General features: G+C 44.0%; 1 protein-coding gene across 2 annotated transcripts in view; it reads left to right on the plus strand.

Moving 5' to 3' along the window:
• Positions 1–19,740, plus strand: part of LOC147104265 (caspase recruitment domain-containing protein 8-like) — a 224,699-nt gene that overhangs the window by 55,981 nt on the left and 148,978 nt on the right. For both annotated transcript variants that reach the window (XM_085961450.1, XM_085961449.1), the window contains exons 8-9: positions 3,887–3,967; positions 15,249–15,338. In XM_085961450.1, the coding sequence (XP_085817576.1) occupies positions 3,887–3,967; positions 15,249–15,338 (171 nt within the window). The remainder of the gene's footprint in view (positions 1–3,886; positions 3,968–15,248; positions 15,339–19,740) is intronic.

Here is a 19,740-nt window from a genome sequence, read left to right on the forward strand (position 1 = left end):
TTGATTAGGTTTATATTCGCTAGAGTTTAGAAGAATGAGAGGGGATCTCATTGGAACTTATAAAATTCTAACAGGAGTAGACAGACTAGATGCAGGAAGGATGTTCCCGATGGCGGGGGAGTCCAGAACCAGGAGTCGCAGTCTAAGGATAAGGGGTAAGCCATTTAGAACTGAGATGAGGAGGAATTTCTTCACCCAGAGAGTGGTGAACCTGTGGAATTGTCTACCACAGAAGACAGTTGAGGCCAATTCATTAAATATATTCAAGAAGGAGTTAGATATATTTCTTAAGGCTAATGGGATCAAGCGATATGGGGAGAAAGCAGGGACAGGGTACTGAATTTGGATGATCAGCCATGATCTCATTAAATGGCGGGACAGGCTCGAGGGGCCGAATGGCCTACTCCTGCTCCTAGCTTCTATGTTTCTATGTTCGACCTGTATTTGAACCAGCATGGCAAGTCAAAGGCTTGCTACTGGGTGACAAGGGTTATCCCCTCATGACATGACTCATGATTCCAGTCAGGAACCCATGCACACCTGCGCAGCAGGCCTACAATGAGAGCCATGCTGCAAGAAGGAACATTATGTAACAGATCATCAGCATCCACGAGCAACACTTCTGCGGCCCGGACCACTCTGGAGGTGCCCTGCAGTACTCAGCTGTTTGGGTATCAAGATTTGTGGTAGTATGCTTCATGCTGCACAACCTGGCCATTATTAGGAAATAGCCCTTGCCAACACTGTATAAGGGACATCACTGAAATTCAGAAGAAACTTCTTTGCCCAGAGAGTGGTGAGAATATGGAACTTGCTACCACAGGGAGTGGTTGAGGCGAATACTATAGATGCATTTAAGGGGAGGCTATTAAGCATATGAGGGAAAAGGGAATAGAGGGTTATGCTGATAGATTTAGATGAGGAAAGATGGGAGGAGGCTCGTGTGGAACATAAACGCCGGCATGGACTGGTTGGGCCGAATGGCCTGTTTCTGCGCCATATATCCTATGTAAACACCTATCAGGCAAGAAGCTGAGGAGCAGCAGAATGAGGAGGAGGAAGAGGAAATGGAGGAGGAGGAAGTGGAGGAACAGGAAGGGAAGCTACAACATAGACAGCCCCTTTCTGCCAGGGCTCCATGTGATCAGATTATTCATGAGCAATACCAGTAACCTCAACTATACCTGCCCATTTACCAACAGGCCCACACTCCTTACCTTTCTTCACTCATTGAGAATCACATTGTCTTCTATCTGACAATACTTACTGGTTCCTCCCTCAGTTAATCACGGAAATAAAAACCAACACCAAATGCAAAGTCAAATCCAAACTTAACAATTCAATCAATAAATAATACATACAAAATGAAACTAATCACCCTTATGCATTCTCTGAGTGTCTGTCTTCCATGTGCCTTCACCTTTCCTAGTGCTGCTAAGAAGTGCTTCCCCAGGGGCTGCAGCATGGGAGGTGGAAGGCTGCTGACCTTCAATTGAAGAGGCTGCAGATGGCCTTGGAAGATGACCTCGAGGAGCACTGGGCCTCAAGGACCCTAGTTTCAGACTGCACCATCTCGACATTGGGCTGCATAAGTGCTGGCTGGCTGACAGGCAACAGCTGGGGCAATGGAGGAGTGGCAGGGGTTGGATCAGGAATTCTGACGTCCTGAGAGAGGACAGCAGGTTCCTGTGCCATGGAGCCACTGCCACTCTCCCAGGGTGGGGCCTCAGCAATCCTGGTGCTCTGTTAGAGAACAGATTGATGGATTGCTATGATGCCCTGAAAGCCCCATTCAACAGTGGTACATGGAGCCACGATAGCAGCAGTCTGAGCTTCCAAGGCAGCAGCCAGAGCTTGGATGGAAGTTAGTTGTGATGCAAAGGAAGCTGTTTGTACTACAATGGAAACTGTAACATCGGCTATCAGATGCTGCATCATGGTGGGTTGCACAGGTGTGCTGATTGAGGTGATCCACTGTTCCACATTGAAAAGGATGGGCTCCCAGCTCTGCACAAAGCCCCGTGTCAAGTTGGAGGTGGATGTCTCGATGATCCTTGACATTGTGCGCAGACTTTCTGGCAGGCCTTCCAGTGCACCAAGCATTTGATTGTGTACACCCATCAGACTTCTTCTGTAGTCTGGGCCATCAAAGTCATCATCTGACTCCTCGGGACAAGAATTAATGTGCACCCTCGCTCTACGGCGAGCTGGCAACTGCAGTCCTTGTCCCACACCCCCCATCCTGACTCCTGAGCACTTGTGCCAGTATCTCGCCATGTGCAAATCTCTCCTCTAACCGATCCTCTAAAGTATGTGCAGTTGTAGTCTCTGAGCTGGTGGCTGCGAGTGTAACATCGAGTGACGGTGTCTCTTCATCATCACTGTCTTCTTCCTTTTCCTCCAATTTCTGGAAGGCTTCACATCTTGGGTACCTGAAATGAAAAAGGGACAAGGTTTAGGTAGTGGTGAGGGAAGCAGAGAGAGTGAGAAGTGCATGCTTACACCATTTGCAGCTTGTGAGTCAGAAGAGATTGTGGGATGAGGAAGAAGTAGGAATGGGGAAGGAGGATTAGGAATGCAGAGACTCTCAGTGATACCCCTTACCATGCTGGCCAGCACCGTCACTCCATGGGGGTTAAATTGTGCAGGCATGCTTATCCTCTCCCAGTTTCTTATGCCTGCCTCCTGTTATATGCCACTGTCTCCTGCTATAAAGATGGCCTACAAGAGAAAGGGAAGTGTGTCAGTGAGTGTCCTGCAGTATGTTTCGGTGATGTGGCTGTCATGGTTGAACAGTTGCCAGTGTGTGTGAGCTGTGAGTTGTGGGTGTAGGGCTTTCAACAGTGCTAAGTGTGTGAGGGGAGGTTCAGCATATGAACTGAAGGGTTAAGTACAGATTGATATAAATTGTTGGTAAGTGGGTGATGGGGGTGCAGTGAATTGTTTGGTGCATGAGGTTAATGGTGTAGTTGGTAGGACATACCATTTGAAAATTGAACTCACTCACCTTGACAACTCATGTCAAATCATTAAACTTCTCCCTGCACAGCATGCATGTTCCTGGAGCTATACTCCTGGCATTGATTTCTGTCGCTACTCCCTCCCAGCATATGTTTCAAGGGCCTCCTGCCCCCCTGCGGAGACAGGATGACCATCCTTCTCTCCACCTCCTGCACCAAAGTCTCCAGTGCATCATTAGAAAACCTTGGTGTATGCTCTCTCGCAGGTTGAGCCACCTTGACAAATTGTTCAAAATCAATTAAGTTCCAGCAGCCACAAGAGGTACAGGCTACCTTTAATTAACGCTAGCCACTTGTGATATCGAGCCCCCCAGCAGGTAGCACTGGCTGCAAGCAGCAATCATGGTAATCAACAGGCAGTACAAATTTAACATGCTGCCTGCAACGCAATGACCGGACATGGGTTAGGCGTGTACAGCAATCTCCCGCCCGTTTTCAGGGTTTATCCAAATTAACCCCCTTTATGTATTGTGTAATTGTACTGCTGGCTTCTTGCTCCATTGTCCAGCAGGAGCCTATTAGAAGATCAGGTTTACTCAGGAAAAAATTAAATTTTACTGCACAGACCTCCCCTGCAGCACTTGTTTGCAATGGACACTGGATGATGGAGCACTTCTAAAGAGCTCCTGCTACATTTTGGGTAGCTGGTCTCGTTGTCATTAGAAATGGGTCCTCAATGAGCTTTGCATACTCTCTGTGCAGGCTCTCTGTTCCAGTTACTGAATCAGTATGTATTATGAGGCACAGAACATGTGAAGCTGAATAGTGCCCAAAGAGGTCAGCACCCCAAAATGCTATGCATTAGGTGCCATGGATCACATTAATGGCCACTATAATTTTAAAATTTTGATGACTTTATGTTTCAGACAACCAACTTCTCAGGGCACACTCTATTATGTCATCTGATGCAGGTATACAAACCGATGGATTTAAACCTTCTGATTCAGGTAAAAATTTAATTTTCTAGAGGTTTTCATTGAAAATGTGTCATTATGCAGTGCTTTAACCAGTAAGTCAGTCACTTGATAATCCCCTCCATCCTCTTCTACCATTATTTTAACAGCTCAAAAAATATAGTGCATGGGGTCAATATTAACCCTCGACCCCCCGCCCCTCCCCCTCCCGCCCCCCTACGACAGCAGGAGAAGGCCAGGGAAAGGGTTATAAATTAAATATTGCGAAACATGACCCCAGCCCGCCGCTTACGCACCCATTGCCATTTTTACGGGGGCTGGTAGCGTGACATGTCTGTGTATCGCCCTCGAGAGGAGGGACACTTCATTATAATATTTAAGTCAGACTCCCACAGTTGGGAGCCTGACTTAAATTTTACGCTGGCCAGCCAGGTTTTCCAGGGCTCGGGAAATCTGGCAGCGAAATGGAGACGGGTGCAGCCAGTTCAAGCAGGTAAGTTCTTTTTATAGCACTATTAGCCAGGAGACACAGAAGTGCTTCCCCCAATCCCCCAAAGCAAACCTTTTGCTGACTGGGGCCTTTCCTCGTTGCCATGATTGGTCGACCCCCCCCCTCCAAATCCACGGTACCAAGCCTTCTGCCCTGCGATCTGCTGCCTCCCCACTCTGCCGCGCAATCTGCTGACCTCCCCTTATTCCCCCCAATCTTTCCCTCCCTTCCTAATTGCCGGTCCGACTGCCCTCCCCCCTTGCCCCGCAACCGTTGCAGACCCTCCCTCCTCCCTTCCGATTGCCGGACGGACTCCCTCTTATGCCCCGCAATCTTTGCCAATTGCTAGGGACCATAGGCTTTCCCGTCCGGTAGCAAGCCAGCCTTCAATCTGGATGGCTGCCGTGCGGAAAACGGAATAAAAAATGATAATGAAGTCCTGCCGTTAATTTCGGCAGGACCTCCGCGTGCCCGGGATTTACGGGTTTCCCCTACACAAACACGCTCCCCGCTCCCTCCCAGTAAGTCAGTCACTTGATATTCCTCTCCATCCTCTCCAAGCTATATTTTAATAGCCCAAAAATGTAATGGATTTTTCGGAGTTCCCTGCTTCACACTTCCTATTTCATGTAAAGTCTCCAAGAGAGCCTCCACATAATGGATCATGAAAGACACAGTCAAAAGCTACTGGAAAGCCACAGAAGTTTCAGACTTTTCATTATTGGTTCAATGAGGAGTGGAAAACAGCATGCCAGGAGCAGCACATGGTTTACTTAAAAATGAGGTGCCAACTTGGGAAGTTGCAACACAGGACTAGATATATGCTAAAAAGCAGAAAAGCATGTTATAGACAGAGCTAAGCAACCCCACAGCCAACGGATGAGATCAAAGCTTTGCAGTCCTGCCACATCCAGTCATAAATGGTGGTGGACAATTAAACAACTAACGGGAGGAGGAGGCTCCATGAACATCCCCATCTTCAATGTTGGCGGAGCCCAGCACGCAAGTGCAAAAGACAAGGCTGAAGCATTGCAGCCATTTCAGCCAGAAGTTCCGAGTAGATGATTCATCTCGGCCTCCTCCTGAGGTCCCCACCATCACAGAAGCCAGTCTTCAGCCAATTCGATTCACTCCACGTGATTTCAAGCAATGGCTGAGCGCACTGGATACAGCAAAGGCTATATGCCCCGACAACATCCCGGTTGTAGTGCTGAAGACTTGTGCTCCAGAACTAGCCGTGCCTCTGGCCAAGCTGTTCCAGTACAGCTACAACACTGGCACCTACCCGCCAATGTGGAAAACTGCCAAGTTATGTCCTGTCCACAGAAAGGAGGACAAATCTAATCTGGCCAATTACTGCCCCGGCAGACTACTCACAATCATGAGCAAAGTTATGGAATGTGTCGTCAACAGTGCTATCAAACGGCACTTACTCACCAATAACATGCTCATCAATGCTCAGTTTGGGTTCCACCAGGACCACTCAGCTCTAGACATCATTACAGCCTCGGTCCAAATATCGACAAAAGAACGGAATTCCAGAATGAAGTGAGAGTGACTGCCCTTGACATCAAGGCAGCATTTGACCGAATGTGGATTCAAGGAGCCATAGTAAAATTGAAGTCAATGGGAATCGGGGAAAACTCTCCACTGGCTAGAGTCATACCGAGCACAAAGGAAGATGGTTGTGGTTGTTGGAGGCCAATCATCTCAGTCCCAGGACATCACTGCAAGAGTTCCTCAGAGCAGTGTCCTAGCCCAACTATCTTCAGTTGCTTCATCAATGACCTTCCCTCCATCATAAGGTCAGAAGTGGGGATGTTCGCTGATGATTGCACAGTGTTCAGTTCCATTTGTAACTCCTCAGATAATGAAGCAGTCCATGCCCGCATGCAGCAAGATGTGGACAACATTCAGGCTTGGGCTGATTAGTGGCAAGTAACATTCGCACCACACAATTACCAGGCAATAACCATCCCCAACAAGAGAGAGTCTAGCCGCCTCCCCTTGACATTCAACGGAATTACCATCGCCGAATCCCCCACCATCAACATCCTGGGGGTCACCATTGACCAGAAATTTAACTGGACCAGCCACATAAATACTGTGGCTACAAGAGTAGATCAGAGGCTGGGTATTCTGTGGCAAGTGACTCACCTCCTGACTGCATCATCTACAAGGCACAAATCAGGAGTGTGATGGAAAACTCTCCACTTGCCTGGATGAGTGCAGCTCTAACAACACTCAAGAAGCTCGACGCCATACAGGACAAGGCAGCCCACTTGATTGGCATCCCATCCAGCACCTTAAACATTCACTCCCTTCACCACCAGCGCACCGTGTCTGCAGTGTGTACCATCTATAAGATACACTGCAGAAACTCGCCAATGCTTCTTTGACAGCACCTCCCACACTGCGACCTCTACCACCTAGAAGTGCAAGGACAGCAGGCACGTGGGAACTTGCAGGTGGTTGTACCTGCAAGTTCTCATCCTGACTTGGAAATATGTCACCGCTCCTTCATCGTTACTGGGTCAAAATCCCAGAACTCCCGACCTAACAGCATTTTGGTAACACCTTCAGCACATGGACTGCAGCGGTTCAAGAAGACAGCTCCCCACCACCTTCTCAAGGGTGATTAGGGATGGCGAATAAATGCTGGCCTTGCCAGCGACGCCCATATCCCATGAATGAATTTTTAAAAATGCTGCAGTGTGATATTTGTCTTGTACTAGCTCCAATAATGTCCACTCTACGATCCATTGGTCTCCTACATCTTAATAGTAACTCATTAACATGACCACATGCTGACAGCCCTTCCCCTTCCCACTTCAGTGCTTTTTTAGGCCAGGCTTATATTTATGACAGAACCAGAACAAGCAAAATGTTCCTTTGTATTAAAGGAAAAGACATAGGTATAGCTGTTTATCTGCAAAGGTGAGTCAGTGATAGCACTGTCAAATCTCAGGACAACATGTGCTATTCATGCTCTACTGTACCAAGTTAACTATAGCACATTCTAAATAATTGGCTCTATTTTAAACCCAATATATAGAAACATAGAAACATAGAAGATAGGAGCAGGAGTAGGCCATTCGGCCCCTCGAGCCTGCTCCACCATTCAATGAGATCATTTTTGTGCAGTTTTGGTCGCCTTATCTGAGGAAGGATGTTCTTGCCATGGAGGGTGTGCAGCGAAGATTCACCAGACTGATACCTGGGATGGCAGGAACGACGTATGAGGAGAGATTGGGTGATCATCCAAATTCAGTACCCTGTCCCTGCCTTCTCCCCATATCCCTTGATCCCTTTAGCCTTCAGAAATATATCCAACTCTTTCTTGAATATATTTAATGAATTGGCCTCCACTGCCTTCTGTGGTAGAGAATTCCACAGGTTCACCACTCTCTGGGTGAAGAAATTCCTCCTCATCTCTGTCCTAAATGGCTTACCCCTTATCCTTAGACTGTGACCCCTGATTCTGGACTCCCTGGCCATCGGGAACATCCTTCTTGCATCCAGTCTGTCCAGTCCTGTTAGAATTTTATAAGTTTCAATGAGATCCCCTCTCATTCTTCTAAACTCCAGCGAGTATAAGCCCAATCGACCCAATCTCTCCTCATACGTCATTCCTGCCATCCCAGGTATCAGTCTGGTGAATCTTCGCTGCACTCCCTCCATGGCAAGAACATCCTTCCTCAGATAAGGCGACCAAAACTGCACACAATACTCAAGGTGTGGTCTCACCAAGGCCCTGTACAACTGCAGCAAGACATCCTTGTTCTAGTACTTGAACCCTCTCGCTACGAAGGCCAACATACCATTTGCCTTCTTAACCGCCTGCTGCACCTGCATGCTTACCTTCAGCGACTGGTGCACAAGGACACCCAGGTCTTGTTGCACTTCCCCTTCTCCCAATCTATTGCCATTCAGATATTAATCTGCCTTCCTGTTTTTGCCACCAAACTGGATAACCTCGAATTTATCCACATTATACTGCGTCTGCCATGCTCCTGCCCAATCACCCAACCTGTCCAAATTATACTGGAGTTTCTCGGCATCCTCCTCACAGCACACACGCCCACCCAGCTTTGTGTCGTCTGCAAACTTGGAGATATTACATCTAGTTCCCTCGTCTAGATCATTTATATATATTGTGAATAGCTGGGGTCCTAGCACCGATCCCTGCAGTACCCCACTAGTCACTGCCTGCCACTCGGAAAAAGCCATTTATTCCAACTCTTTGCTTCCTGTCTGCCAACCAGTTCTTTATCCAAGTCAGTACCTTGCCCCCAATCCCATGTGCCTTAACTTTACACGCTAATCTCTTATGCGGGACCTTATCGAAAGCCTTCTGAAAGTCCAAATACACCACATCCACTGGTTCTCCCTTATCTATTCTGCCAGTTACATCCTCAAAAAATTTCAGTAGATTAGTCAAGCATGATTTACCTTTTGTAAATCCATGTTGACTTTGTCCGATCCTGTCACTGTTTTCCAAGTGCTCTGCTATTACATCTTCTTTAATGGACTCTAGCATTTTCCCCACTACCGATGTCAGGCTTACCGGTCTATAATTCCCCATTTTCTCTCTACCACCTTTTTTGAATAGTGGGGTAACATTAGCTACCCTCCAATCTATGGGTACTGTTCCAGAGTCTATAGAAGTTTGGAAGATGACCAGCAATGCATCTACTATTTCTAGGGCCACTTCCTTAAGTACCCTAGGATGTCGATTATCAGGCCCTGGGGATTTATCGGCCTTCAATCCCGTCAATTTCCCTAACACCATTTCCCTACAAATACTGATTTCTTTCAGTTCCTCCCTCTCATTATGTTCCCTGACATCTCTGGGAGGTTATTTGTGTCCTCCTTTGTGAAGACAGAACCAAAGTATGTATTTAATTGGTCTGCCATTTCTTTGTTCCCCATTATAAATTCCCCTGATTCTGACTGCAAGGGACCTACGCTTGACTCCACCAATCTTTTTCTCTTCACATATCTATAAAAGCTTTTACAGTCAGTGGTAGACATATCTTCCTTTATGATGTCTCCCTCTCTTTGTCCTGAGAGTGACTTGCCCTTATTGGGCAGTCTCTGCTGTTCTTTCAAACTTGCAATTATAATAGGCAGGTTGCGTTTTCCTCATATGTGGGGTAGCCTCATATGTTTGTAACGTATAATCATGTGGTTTGGTGTGAGCATGCTCAGTTCACTCTGGCCTAATAAAACTAGCACATGGTCTAGCAACTCATCATGTCACTGTCCTTCATTTGTTCTACCCAAGTATAGTTCTACCCAAGCATAATCTTAGAATAAGGGGCTGCCCTTTCAAAACTGAGATGAGGAGAAACTTCTTCACTCAGAGGGTAGTAAATCTATGGAATTTGCTACCTCAGAGAGCTGTGGAAGCTGCGACATTAAATAAATTCAAAACGGAGATAGACAGTTTCCTAGCTGATAAGGGAATTAGGGGTTACGGGGAGCGGGCAGGGAAGTGGACGTGAGTCTAGGTTCGGATCAGCCATGATCTTATTGAATGGTGGAGCAGGCCCGAGGGGCCGTATGGCCTACTCCTGCTCCTACTTCTTATGTTCTTATGTATGTTATCTTGGCGACGAGAATGGGATCCCAAAGCCATTTTTAGGGATCATTGAACGACACTGTTCAACCTTCACGTGGACAGGTTTAAGGTGAATTTGTGACACCTACACTGAATTTTTGCAATGTTTTACTGTTAATGCTCGTGCAGAATCACCTGTGCTTCGTCTTCGCGTGTATGTGTACACAGCAACAGCGGCGTTGAGTTGCACATGAACACTGTTTGACTGGATCGGGACAATCCTGGCCGCGCCTACAGGATTCATCGGCAGCCTCGGCATGTATGACTGAGCTCACAAACCATTCAGTTCTTACATTGAGCAGATGGAGATGTTTTTTAGGGCCAATAACATTATTGAGACCGAAGGTGCAGATGAGAATGTTCAAGCTCAAAATAAAATAATTCGTTAACGGAAAAAAGCGATTATTCTAACAGAGATCGGGTCAGATGTCTACTGAACGTTGACAAACCTATTTGCGCCATGGAAAGCGAAGGATGCATTGTTTGAAGATAGTGTCGTGAAACTTAAGGACCATTTCGACCCAAAGCCGTTAGAAATAGCAGAGAGCTATAAGTTTGGTACCATAAACCAAAAACAAAGTGAAACGATCAGTGAGTACATCTTAGTTGTTAAGAACCTGTCTTTGCATTGTAACTTCGGCACATTTTTGGATTATGCATTGCACGATAAGTTTGTGTGTGGACTGGTGGATGAGCGCGCACAGTCCAAGTTAGTGAACACTCTGAGCCTCACGTTTAACATAGAATGCAAAATTGCCCAATTCATGGAGATGTCATCTAAGAATGCTGTGGGAGCTCCATTCAACTGAAATGACTAGTGCAGCTAAGGTCTACAGTCACAAAGCCACCACCAAACCTAAAGCTGTGAGACCGAGTCACAAGCATGTCGGTGAGAGCAGTTCAGTGAATTGTTATCACTGCAATGGAAACCACTCACCACAGTCCTGCTAATACAGAAATGCAAAGTGTTTTTACTGCCAGAAGCAAGGTCATATTTCAACAGCTTGCAGAGCTAGATCTAAAGTAGGAAGTAAGAACCATTCTAGTGGCAATGCAAAGCAGCAACAACAAAAGGAAGGGATTCACAATATTGAAGTGAACACACCTAGGCATATACAGTAACTATGCCACTAGCGGCAACGCTAGCAGTCGTGAGAAAGACTTCTGTACAAACTTTTGATCACGAGCAATATATTGATATGTGTATCAACACGGCGGCGAACTGCTCTATCATGAATAAGGACACATATGAGAGTAAGTTTAATCAAGTACAACTTACAAAGAGTATCGTAGAGTTAAAAACCTACTCCGGAGAAATCCTAGAGACATGTGGACAAATGGAATGTACAGTTCAGCACAATGGCCAATTAGTAAAGCTGCCTATTATTGTAGCAAGCTACAACAGGTCAACTCTCATGGGCAAAGACTGGTTGAGAAAGTTAAAACTAGACTGGAAAAACATGTAGGTGCTTCAAAGAAGTGACTCGACACAACGCTGAACAAGTACAAAAGCATGATCACAGACAGTTATGAGGGCATCGTTGGGTAGGACGCACATATTCACATCAAGTCCAACGTGAAGCCTGTCTATTGTAAGGCAAGGCTGGTCCCCCATACATTGAAAAGTCAGGCAGATTAAGAGGCAGCGAAGCTCAGAGAGAACGGAGTGCTAGTAAAAACTGACAAAAGTGAATGGCCTACCCAGATTGTGGTAGTGCCCAAAGCAGACAAAACTGTACACTTGTGCAGTGACTATAAAGTTACTATCACCAAGCAGTTGACGATGAGCAGTACCAGTTACCTACATTGCAAGATTTGTATGCAGCACTCTCTGGGTCAAAGGCCTTCTCCAAGCTTGACCTGTCACATGCTTACGCTCAGCTGAATGTTGACAAAGAGAGTCAACAGTATCTCACCATCAACACACACAAGGGACTGTACTCATACACCAAGCTGCCATATGGTGTAAAGTCCTCCCCCAAAATCTTCCAGGCTACGATGGTTAAGATTTTGCAAGGAGTTCCAAGTTGCTTATGCAATCAAGACGATGTGCTGATCGCAACAAGCAGTGAGGAAGAAAATCCAAAAGTGCTACATATAGTGCTTCAAAGGTTGAATGCCCACAATGTCAAATTGAAAACGAGCAAATATGCTTTTGTGCAGCCCGAGGTTGTGTACCTTGGTCTGAAAGTTGATGCAAATGGCTTGCAACCTGTGAAGGAAAAGGTTGATGTTATCATCAATACTCCAAAGTCACAGAACGTGTCTGAGTTAAGATCTTTCCTTGGAATGGTTCAGCACTACGCGCGTTTCTTACCTGAGTTAGCGACCATGTTAGCTCCATTGCATGAGCTCCTCAAGAAGGATGTCCAGTGGAAGTGGACGAAAGTGCAACAGGAAGGTTATGATGCTTGTAAGAGAAGTCTTTCTAGCGATGCTCTACTTGTGCACTACAGCAGAGAGCATGAGCCTTAGCTTGTGATGTTTCCAGCTATGGTGTGGGAACTGTCATAAGCAACATAATGGATGACGGCAGAGAGAAATCAATCATGTTCGCATCACGAACCCTCACAAAGAGCAAAAGAAACTACACGCAAATTGAAAATGAAGTACTCGCCATAGTGTTTGGAATCAGGAAATTCCAACAGTTCCTGATCGACAGAATGTTTACCCTGACAAACCGCTCCTAGCAATATTGGGGCCCAAATCTGCAACCCCTGCAATGGCCGCATCAAGAATGCAACGTTGGGCAGTGTTGTTGTCACAATATGACTACACGATTGAAAATCGCACTTCAAAGCAAAATGCAGTCACAGATGCCTTGTCCAGGTTGCCACATGAGGACTCATGTGTTGGAAGTGAAGGTGCGATTTTCACGTTAGGTGCAGTTGACAAAGACTTTGCTGTGACTGCAACTGAGATTGCAGATGAGATTCAAAAGGACTCAGTACTGAAAAGGGTGAATGAAAACACCTTGAATGGATGGACTGAACAGTGTATGGACACAGAATTGAAACCATTCCATAACCCTCATACTGAATTGTCTTGTGAGCAAGGTTGTATCAAGTGGGGAAACAGAGTGGTAGTATCTACGTCTTTGAGAGATAGAATTCTGGCCGAACTTCACACTAAACATCCAGGAATCGTCAGTATGAAATCAATTGCAAGAAGCTTTGTTTACTGGCCTGGTTTGGACAGTGATCTTGAATCACTTGTCAGCAAATGCAGCATTTGCCAAAATTGCTGAAATAAACCACCCAAAACTCCACTACAACCCTTGTCATGGCCAAGTAGACCTTTTCAGAAAGTACATGTAGACTTCTGTGAGAAAGCAAATGATTGTTTCCTGGTACTTGTAGATAGTCACTCAAAATGGATTGAAGTGAAACACATGGGTTCAAATACTACAACTGAACATACCATAGATGAACTGAGGTCTATCTTTGCATATCATGGCTTACCTAAAGAGCTTGTTTCTGACAATGGCCCTCAGTTCCATTCTGTTCTATTCCAAGAATTCATGAAATGGAACGGTATCAAATACACTCTTGATCTACCATATTATCCAGCTTCAAACGGAGCAGCTGAAAGGTCAGTCAGAATATTGAAAGAAGCTCTCAAAAAGCAAGTGTTGCAGGGTTGTTCGGGACTCAGCATGAAGCAATGTTTGGTAAATAACTTGCTGAAGTACAGAACTCCTCCGTACATTACAACGGGACATACCCCAGCAGAACTCTTGATGAAGAGGAGATTGAGAACACGATTGAGTTTTGTTCAACTGAATTTGGCCTCAAGACTTGAACAGAAACAGCTGAGTCAGAAACGTTATTATGACACCAATCAGAAAGAACGCAGTTTCAAACAAAATGAGAGCATTCATGTTCTCAGTCCCCCTGCCAAGTCGAGTTCACACCGTGGGATGGAGGAACCACACTAGTGGTTGGTGGAACCAAGAGATATTTGGTTGAAATTGGTGATAAAATCCGAAGTGTTCATGTAGATCAAATGATCTCTGCTGGAGTTGAACCAAGACATGATCATGAACCACTTGATCATGAATTCATCCATGAGTTTGACTCAATTCAGACTTCAGTAACTGAAGTACCAGGTTCAAACAAGTCGGAGATGGAAACAGGATCATCTTTGAGTTCGGAACTAAAACAAAACAGCCCGAAATTGGTTCAACACCAAAACCTTCTGTAAGAAGATCAGGAAGGCTCCGCAAACCTGTTATTAAATTGGATTTGTAGTTCATTTAAAAGGAAAAAGTCAGGTGTCTTTGTTATGTGGTACTTGTAATGTTGAGAAAGGTGGGACCATAGGTTTGTTGTATTTGAGAGGGGAATATATACACTTTTTTTTAGGGGAAAAGCAGTTTAATGTATTATCACATGGTTTTGTATGAGCATGCTCAGTTCGCTCTGGCCTAATAAAACTAGCTCATGGACTAGCAACTCATCATGTCTCTGTCCTTCATTTGTTCTACTCAAGTATATTACAGTGTTGGCAACAGGACATTTACATTTCGAGCAGCTTGACATATATAGCTTCACCGACCATATCTATCTTATTATACTTGCTTTACTTTTGGCTGTTGACTTAGCTTTATACTTTTACGCAGATCATTAAACTTCTTCACAATCTCATCATTGCTTGGAGGTTGTGGACACAACATTGAGTATGGTGGCATCTTCATTCAGGCATGCTGGTTCCTGCCCTTGGTGGTGGTGTTTTTCAATGCCCTGAAAAGAATCTTTTACCTTTCCAAGACTGTATTACATAACATGTTTGAATGGAAACCTGCCCATCAAGCTTTCCGAGTTAGATTCAGAATTGCACTCTCTGCCACTAGTTGAATATTAGATGATACATATACAGATTAAGTGGCATTTAAGCCACCTAAGTAGTGTGAAACCAACAATATAACAGGTAAATCAGGATTACTCAGTTTTCCATCTTTAATTTTAATGTCAAACTGGTGAAAGATTGCTCCTAGGAAAACAAGTGATTTGATTTGAAAGACAGTTAGTGCTCAAACAACCCCAAAATTAGGTTTATTAATGTTCCTAAACCAAAAGAAAACAGCAAAATCATTGTTAGATAAATATATGAGCAGGAAAAGATTGAAAAAAAATCTTAAGCAAGATCTGATCTGTTCAGTGCATTGCCATTCATAAATGCTGCTAACTTTATTATTTCAGATGCTGAAATGCTTAGGAGAGATATAATTCTGTTGAGTGATGCCAATGTACAAACAGTGGAAACAAGACCTCGTGAGGACATTGATTCAAGTAAAAGTTTCATTTTTTCTTTGGAGATGTACTTGTGGTTTATCCTGCATGCCAGTCAATACTTGTAAAGTATTTAACAATGTGACTGTAGAAATTATTACTGAAATTGGATATCTATTAGAGGTGAAAACTTGCATGACCCAGCTCACCTTAATTGTAGGCTGTTCCTTATCCAAGAGTAAGCTTACCTCTCTTCCAGGGATAACTATTTCCTCTGCTCCCAGGTCTACAACTACCAACATGGTTCCAAAGATGGTGGCGGGGAGGGGGATGGGTAGCAAGAGCAGCCAAGAGTAACTCTACTTCAGATTTTTCCTATTTATTTTTGAATTTTCGGAATATAGAGGCACAATATGGGATATACAGTGCACAGCAGACTGCTGTGAGCAGATGATTCAGTGGCATGAGTTATAACATGGCAGGCACCCCAACTCAGGCATTGGTAAGTTAGTGGCTAACAGTGGGATAGAGTGCTCATGTAACTCTAAGGGGCTACATTTTGCTTGTAACACATTCTTGCCCAACATACACAATCATACACAAAATACACAGAATATATACATTCCAACAAGAAAGAAAAATTCCAAGGGGAGGACCCACCATCCGTGGTTAACTAAAAAAGTTAAAGATAGTATTAAACTTAAAGAAAAAGCATATCGTTGTGCAAAGATGGGTGGCAGGTCAGAAGATTGGACAGAATATAAAAAACAGCAAAGATTAACAAGGAGGGAAAATTAAAGTACGAGAGAAAGCTAGCTAGAAATATAAAAACAGATAGTTAGAGTTTCTATAGCTATTTAAAAAAGAAAAGAGTTAACAAAGTGAGCATTGGTCCTATAAAAAGTGAGTCTAGGGAATTAATAATGGAAAATAAGGAGATGGCAGTTGAATTGAACAGGTATTTTGCATCGGTCTTCACTTTAGAGGATACAAGTAACATCCCAGAAATAGCTGTAAATCAGGAAATGGAAGGGAGGGAGGAACTCAAGAAAAGTATAATCACCAGGGAAGTGGCACTGAGCAAATTGTTGGAGCTGCGGGCTGACAAGTCCCCGGGTCCTGATGGACTTCATCCTAGGGTCTTAAAAGAAGTGGCTAGTGAGATAGTTTATGCGTTGGTTTTAATTTTCCAAAATTCCCTAGATTCGGGGAAGGTTCCATTAGATTGGAAAATAGCGAATGTAACTCCTTTGTTCAAAAAGGGAGGGAGACAGAAAGCAGGAAACTACAGGCCAGTTAGCTTAACATCTGTCATAGGGAAGATGTTAGAAGCTATTATTAAAGATGTTATAGCAGGGCACTTAGAAAAGTTCAAAGTAATCAGGCAGAGTCAACATGGTTTTGTGCAAGGGAAATTATGTTTAACCAATTTATTGGAGTTCTTTGAGGAAGTAACATGTGCTGTGGATAAAGGAGAACCGGTGGATGTACTGTACTTAGATTTCCAGAAGGCATTTGATAAGGCGCCACATCAAAGGTTATTGCGGAAAATAAAAGCTCATGGTGTCGGGGGTAACATATTGGCATGGATAGAAGATTGGCTGGCTAACAGAAAACAGAGAGTAGGCATAAATGGGTCATTTTCTGATTGGCAAGATGTAACGAGTGGTGTGCCACAGGGATCGGTGCTGGGGCCTCAACTTTTTACAATTTATATAAATGACTTGGATGAAGGGACCAAAGGTATGGTTGCTAAATTTGCTGATGACACAAAGATAGGTAGGAAAGTAAATTGTGAAGAGGATATAAGGAGGCTACAAAGGGATATAGATAAGTTAAGTGAGTGGGCAAAAATCTAGCAAATGGAATATAATGTGGGAAAATGTGAAGTTGTCCATTTTGGCAGGAAGAATAAAAAAGAAGCATATTATCTAAATGGTGAGAGATTGCAGAGCTCTGAGATGCAGAGGGATCTGGGTGTCCTAGTGCATGAATTGCAAAAGGTTACTATGCAGGTACAGCAAGTAATTAGGAAAGCTAATAGAATGTTATCGTTTATTGCGAGGCAAATTGAATACAAAAGTAGGGAGGTTATGCTTCAGTTATACAGGGCATTGGTGAGACCACATCTGGAGTACTGTGTACAGTATTGGTCTCCTTATTTAAGGAAGGATGTAAATGCGTTGGAAGCAGTTCAGAGAAGGTTTACTAGACTACTACTTGGAATGGGCGGGTTGTCTTATGAGGAAAGGTTGGACAAGCTAGGCTTGTATCCACTGGAGTTTAGAAGAATAAGAGGTGACTTGATTGAAACATATAAGATCCTGAGGGGCCTGGACAAGGTGGATGTGGAGAGGATGTTTCCTCTTATGGGAGAATCTAGAACTAGGGGTCACTGTTTTAAAATAAGGGGTCGCCCATTTAAGACAGAGATGAGGAGACATTTTTTCTCACAGAGGGTCGTGAGTCTTTGGAACTCTCTTTCTCAGAGGGCGGTGGAAGCAGAGTTTTTGAATATTTTTAAGGCAGAGCTAGATAGATTATTGGTAAGCAAGGGGGTGAAAAGTTATCGGGGGTAGGCGGGAATGTGGAGTAATCGGATCAGCCATGATCTTATTGAATGGTGGAGCAGGCTCGAAGGGTCGAGTGGCCTGCGCCTGCTCTTAATTCGTATGTTCGTATGTATGTTCATATACAATGGAGCTGACATTCCAGTAAAATGTATCACTGTAATTTTCAGTATGGAACATTCAAGCTATTTCACTATCCTCTTATACAGTCGTATATATAACCTTGTCCGTCTATTAGATTGACTGTTATCTTCCTAGGGGATGCTTAATTCCATCTATTAGAATGTCTACAGTGAGTCAACGTCTGTGGTCATTGTCTTTCTTCTATAGGTATCTTCTTCTCATCCTGGCTTAGCCAACTTTGGATGTGCACTATCACTCTGTTGTTATATATTAGTATCGATCTCTTTGTTCTCAGATTCTTGAACTGTTAGATAAAAGTATGATAGAAGTAAACTAGTAAAGTATGTCAGATTAAACAATTAATCCTTCTTAACCTTCCAACTTTCACTCAACATCTCCCTGGCATTGGAAGCACTACAGCACAGATGCACCAGAATTATATCAGAGCTTAAAGGATTAAATTATGAAGACAGGTTGCATAAACTTGGTTTGTATTCTCTTGACTTGAGAATGTTGAGGGGTGATCTAATTGATGTCTTTAAAATTATAAATGGATGCAATGGGGTAGATATAGAGAATCAAGAGCAAGAGGGCATAATCTTAAAATTGAAGCTCGGTCATTTAGGAGTGAAATCAGGAAGCACTTTTTCACAGGAAGGGTAATGCAAATCTGGAACTCTCCCCCAAAATGCTGGGGATGCTGGGTCATTGAAATTTTCAATAGTAAAATCGATAGATTTTTGTTAGGTAAGAGTATCAAGTGATATGGAGCAAAGATAGGTAAATGGAATCAATTTACCGATCAGCCATGATCTAATTGAATTGCGGAACAGGCTCTAGAGGCTGAATGATCTACTCCTGTTCCTATATTCATATGTAACTCTAACTACTATAAAGTGTAACTAGGCAAAAGAAATGAAAATGGATATACAGGGAAACCCTAAACCCATTGTACCTTTCTTCTGGGATTCCAAAGCAGATTGCAAAAAACAAGATCAAATAAGTCCTTTCTCATTAGATAGGCTATCAGAATATTATTCAAGTAGATAATGTGTGAACAGCTGTCTTCTAAACATTTGATGGGTCTTGTGTGTGTTTGACACCTGCCTTAGATATGAAACAGCTAAAATCTGTGAACAACTTGAGTGCCCAGCATGAGTCTGAGAGTTCACATGCATTTTACATTTCAAAGACATCTCAACTGATGCAGTTGACTTCTGAATACATGTATTTTGCTATTTTGGAACCTTGTTAGGTATAAAATAGTTGCTGTGTTTGCCTACATAACAACAGTGACTGCACTTCAATGTAACACTTTGTACATGAGGCATTTGGGACATTTGAAATCCACAGGTATTCCAGTGCATTCCCGCCATTAATCAGGTAAGACTGCAGCATAAGACACACAAATTAGTCTGGGTTCTGGTCTCCACGGAATATTAGTGTGGCCATTTTTGAGGAAAAAACTCCAGCCACCCCTCTCCACACCTAAAAGGGGTAGAGGATTCCTAGTTGAAAGTTTCCTCAACCCAGGCCTGGAACTTGCTGGGCTGCCAGTATGCCATGTGAAAGCCTATTTGGTGGGGATTGGAAGTGGGGCCTACCTGAGGTTTCAAGCCTGCATTCTGGCCGAGACCCTGTTATTATTTGTCCAGCCTGGGAGTTTAATCGGCCCTCATATAGAGGGAGCTGATTGGGGGTCACAGTTTTAGTTATTTGTTCCTGGTGCAACTTACCTTCACCAAAAAACACTCATCCACAACGATGCG

Source organism: Somniosus microcephalus, chromosome 19 (assembly GCF_052327205.1).
Source record: "Somniosus microcephalus isolate GS21.2 chromosome 19, FLI_Smic_1.0, whole genome shotgun sequence".
Lineage (NCBI taxonomy): Eukaryota > Metazoa > Chordata > Chondrichthyes > Squaliformes > Somniosidae > Somniosus > Somniosus microcephalus.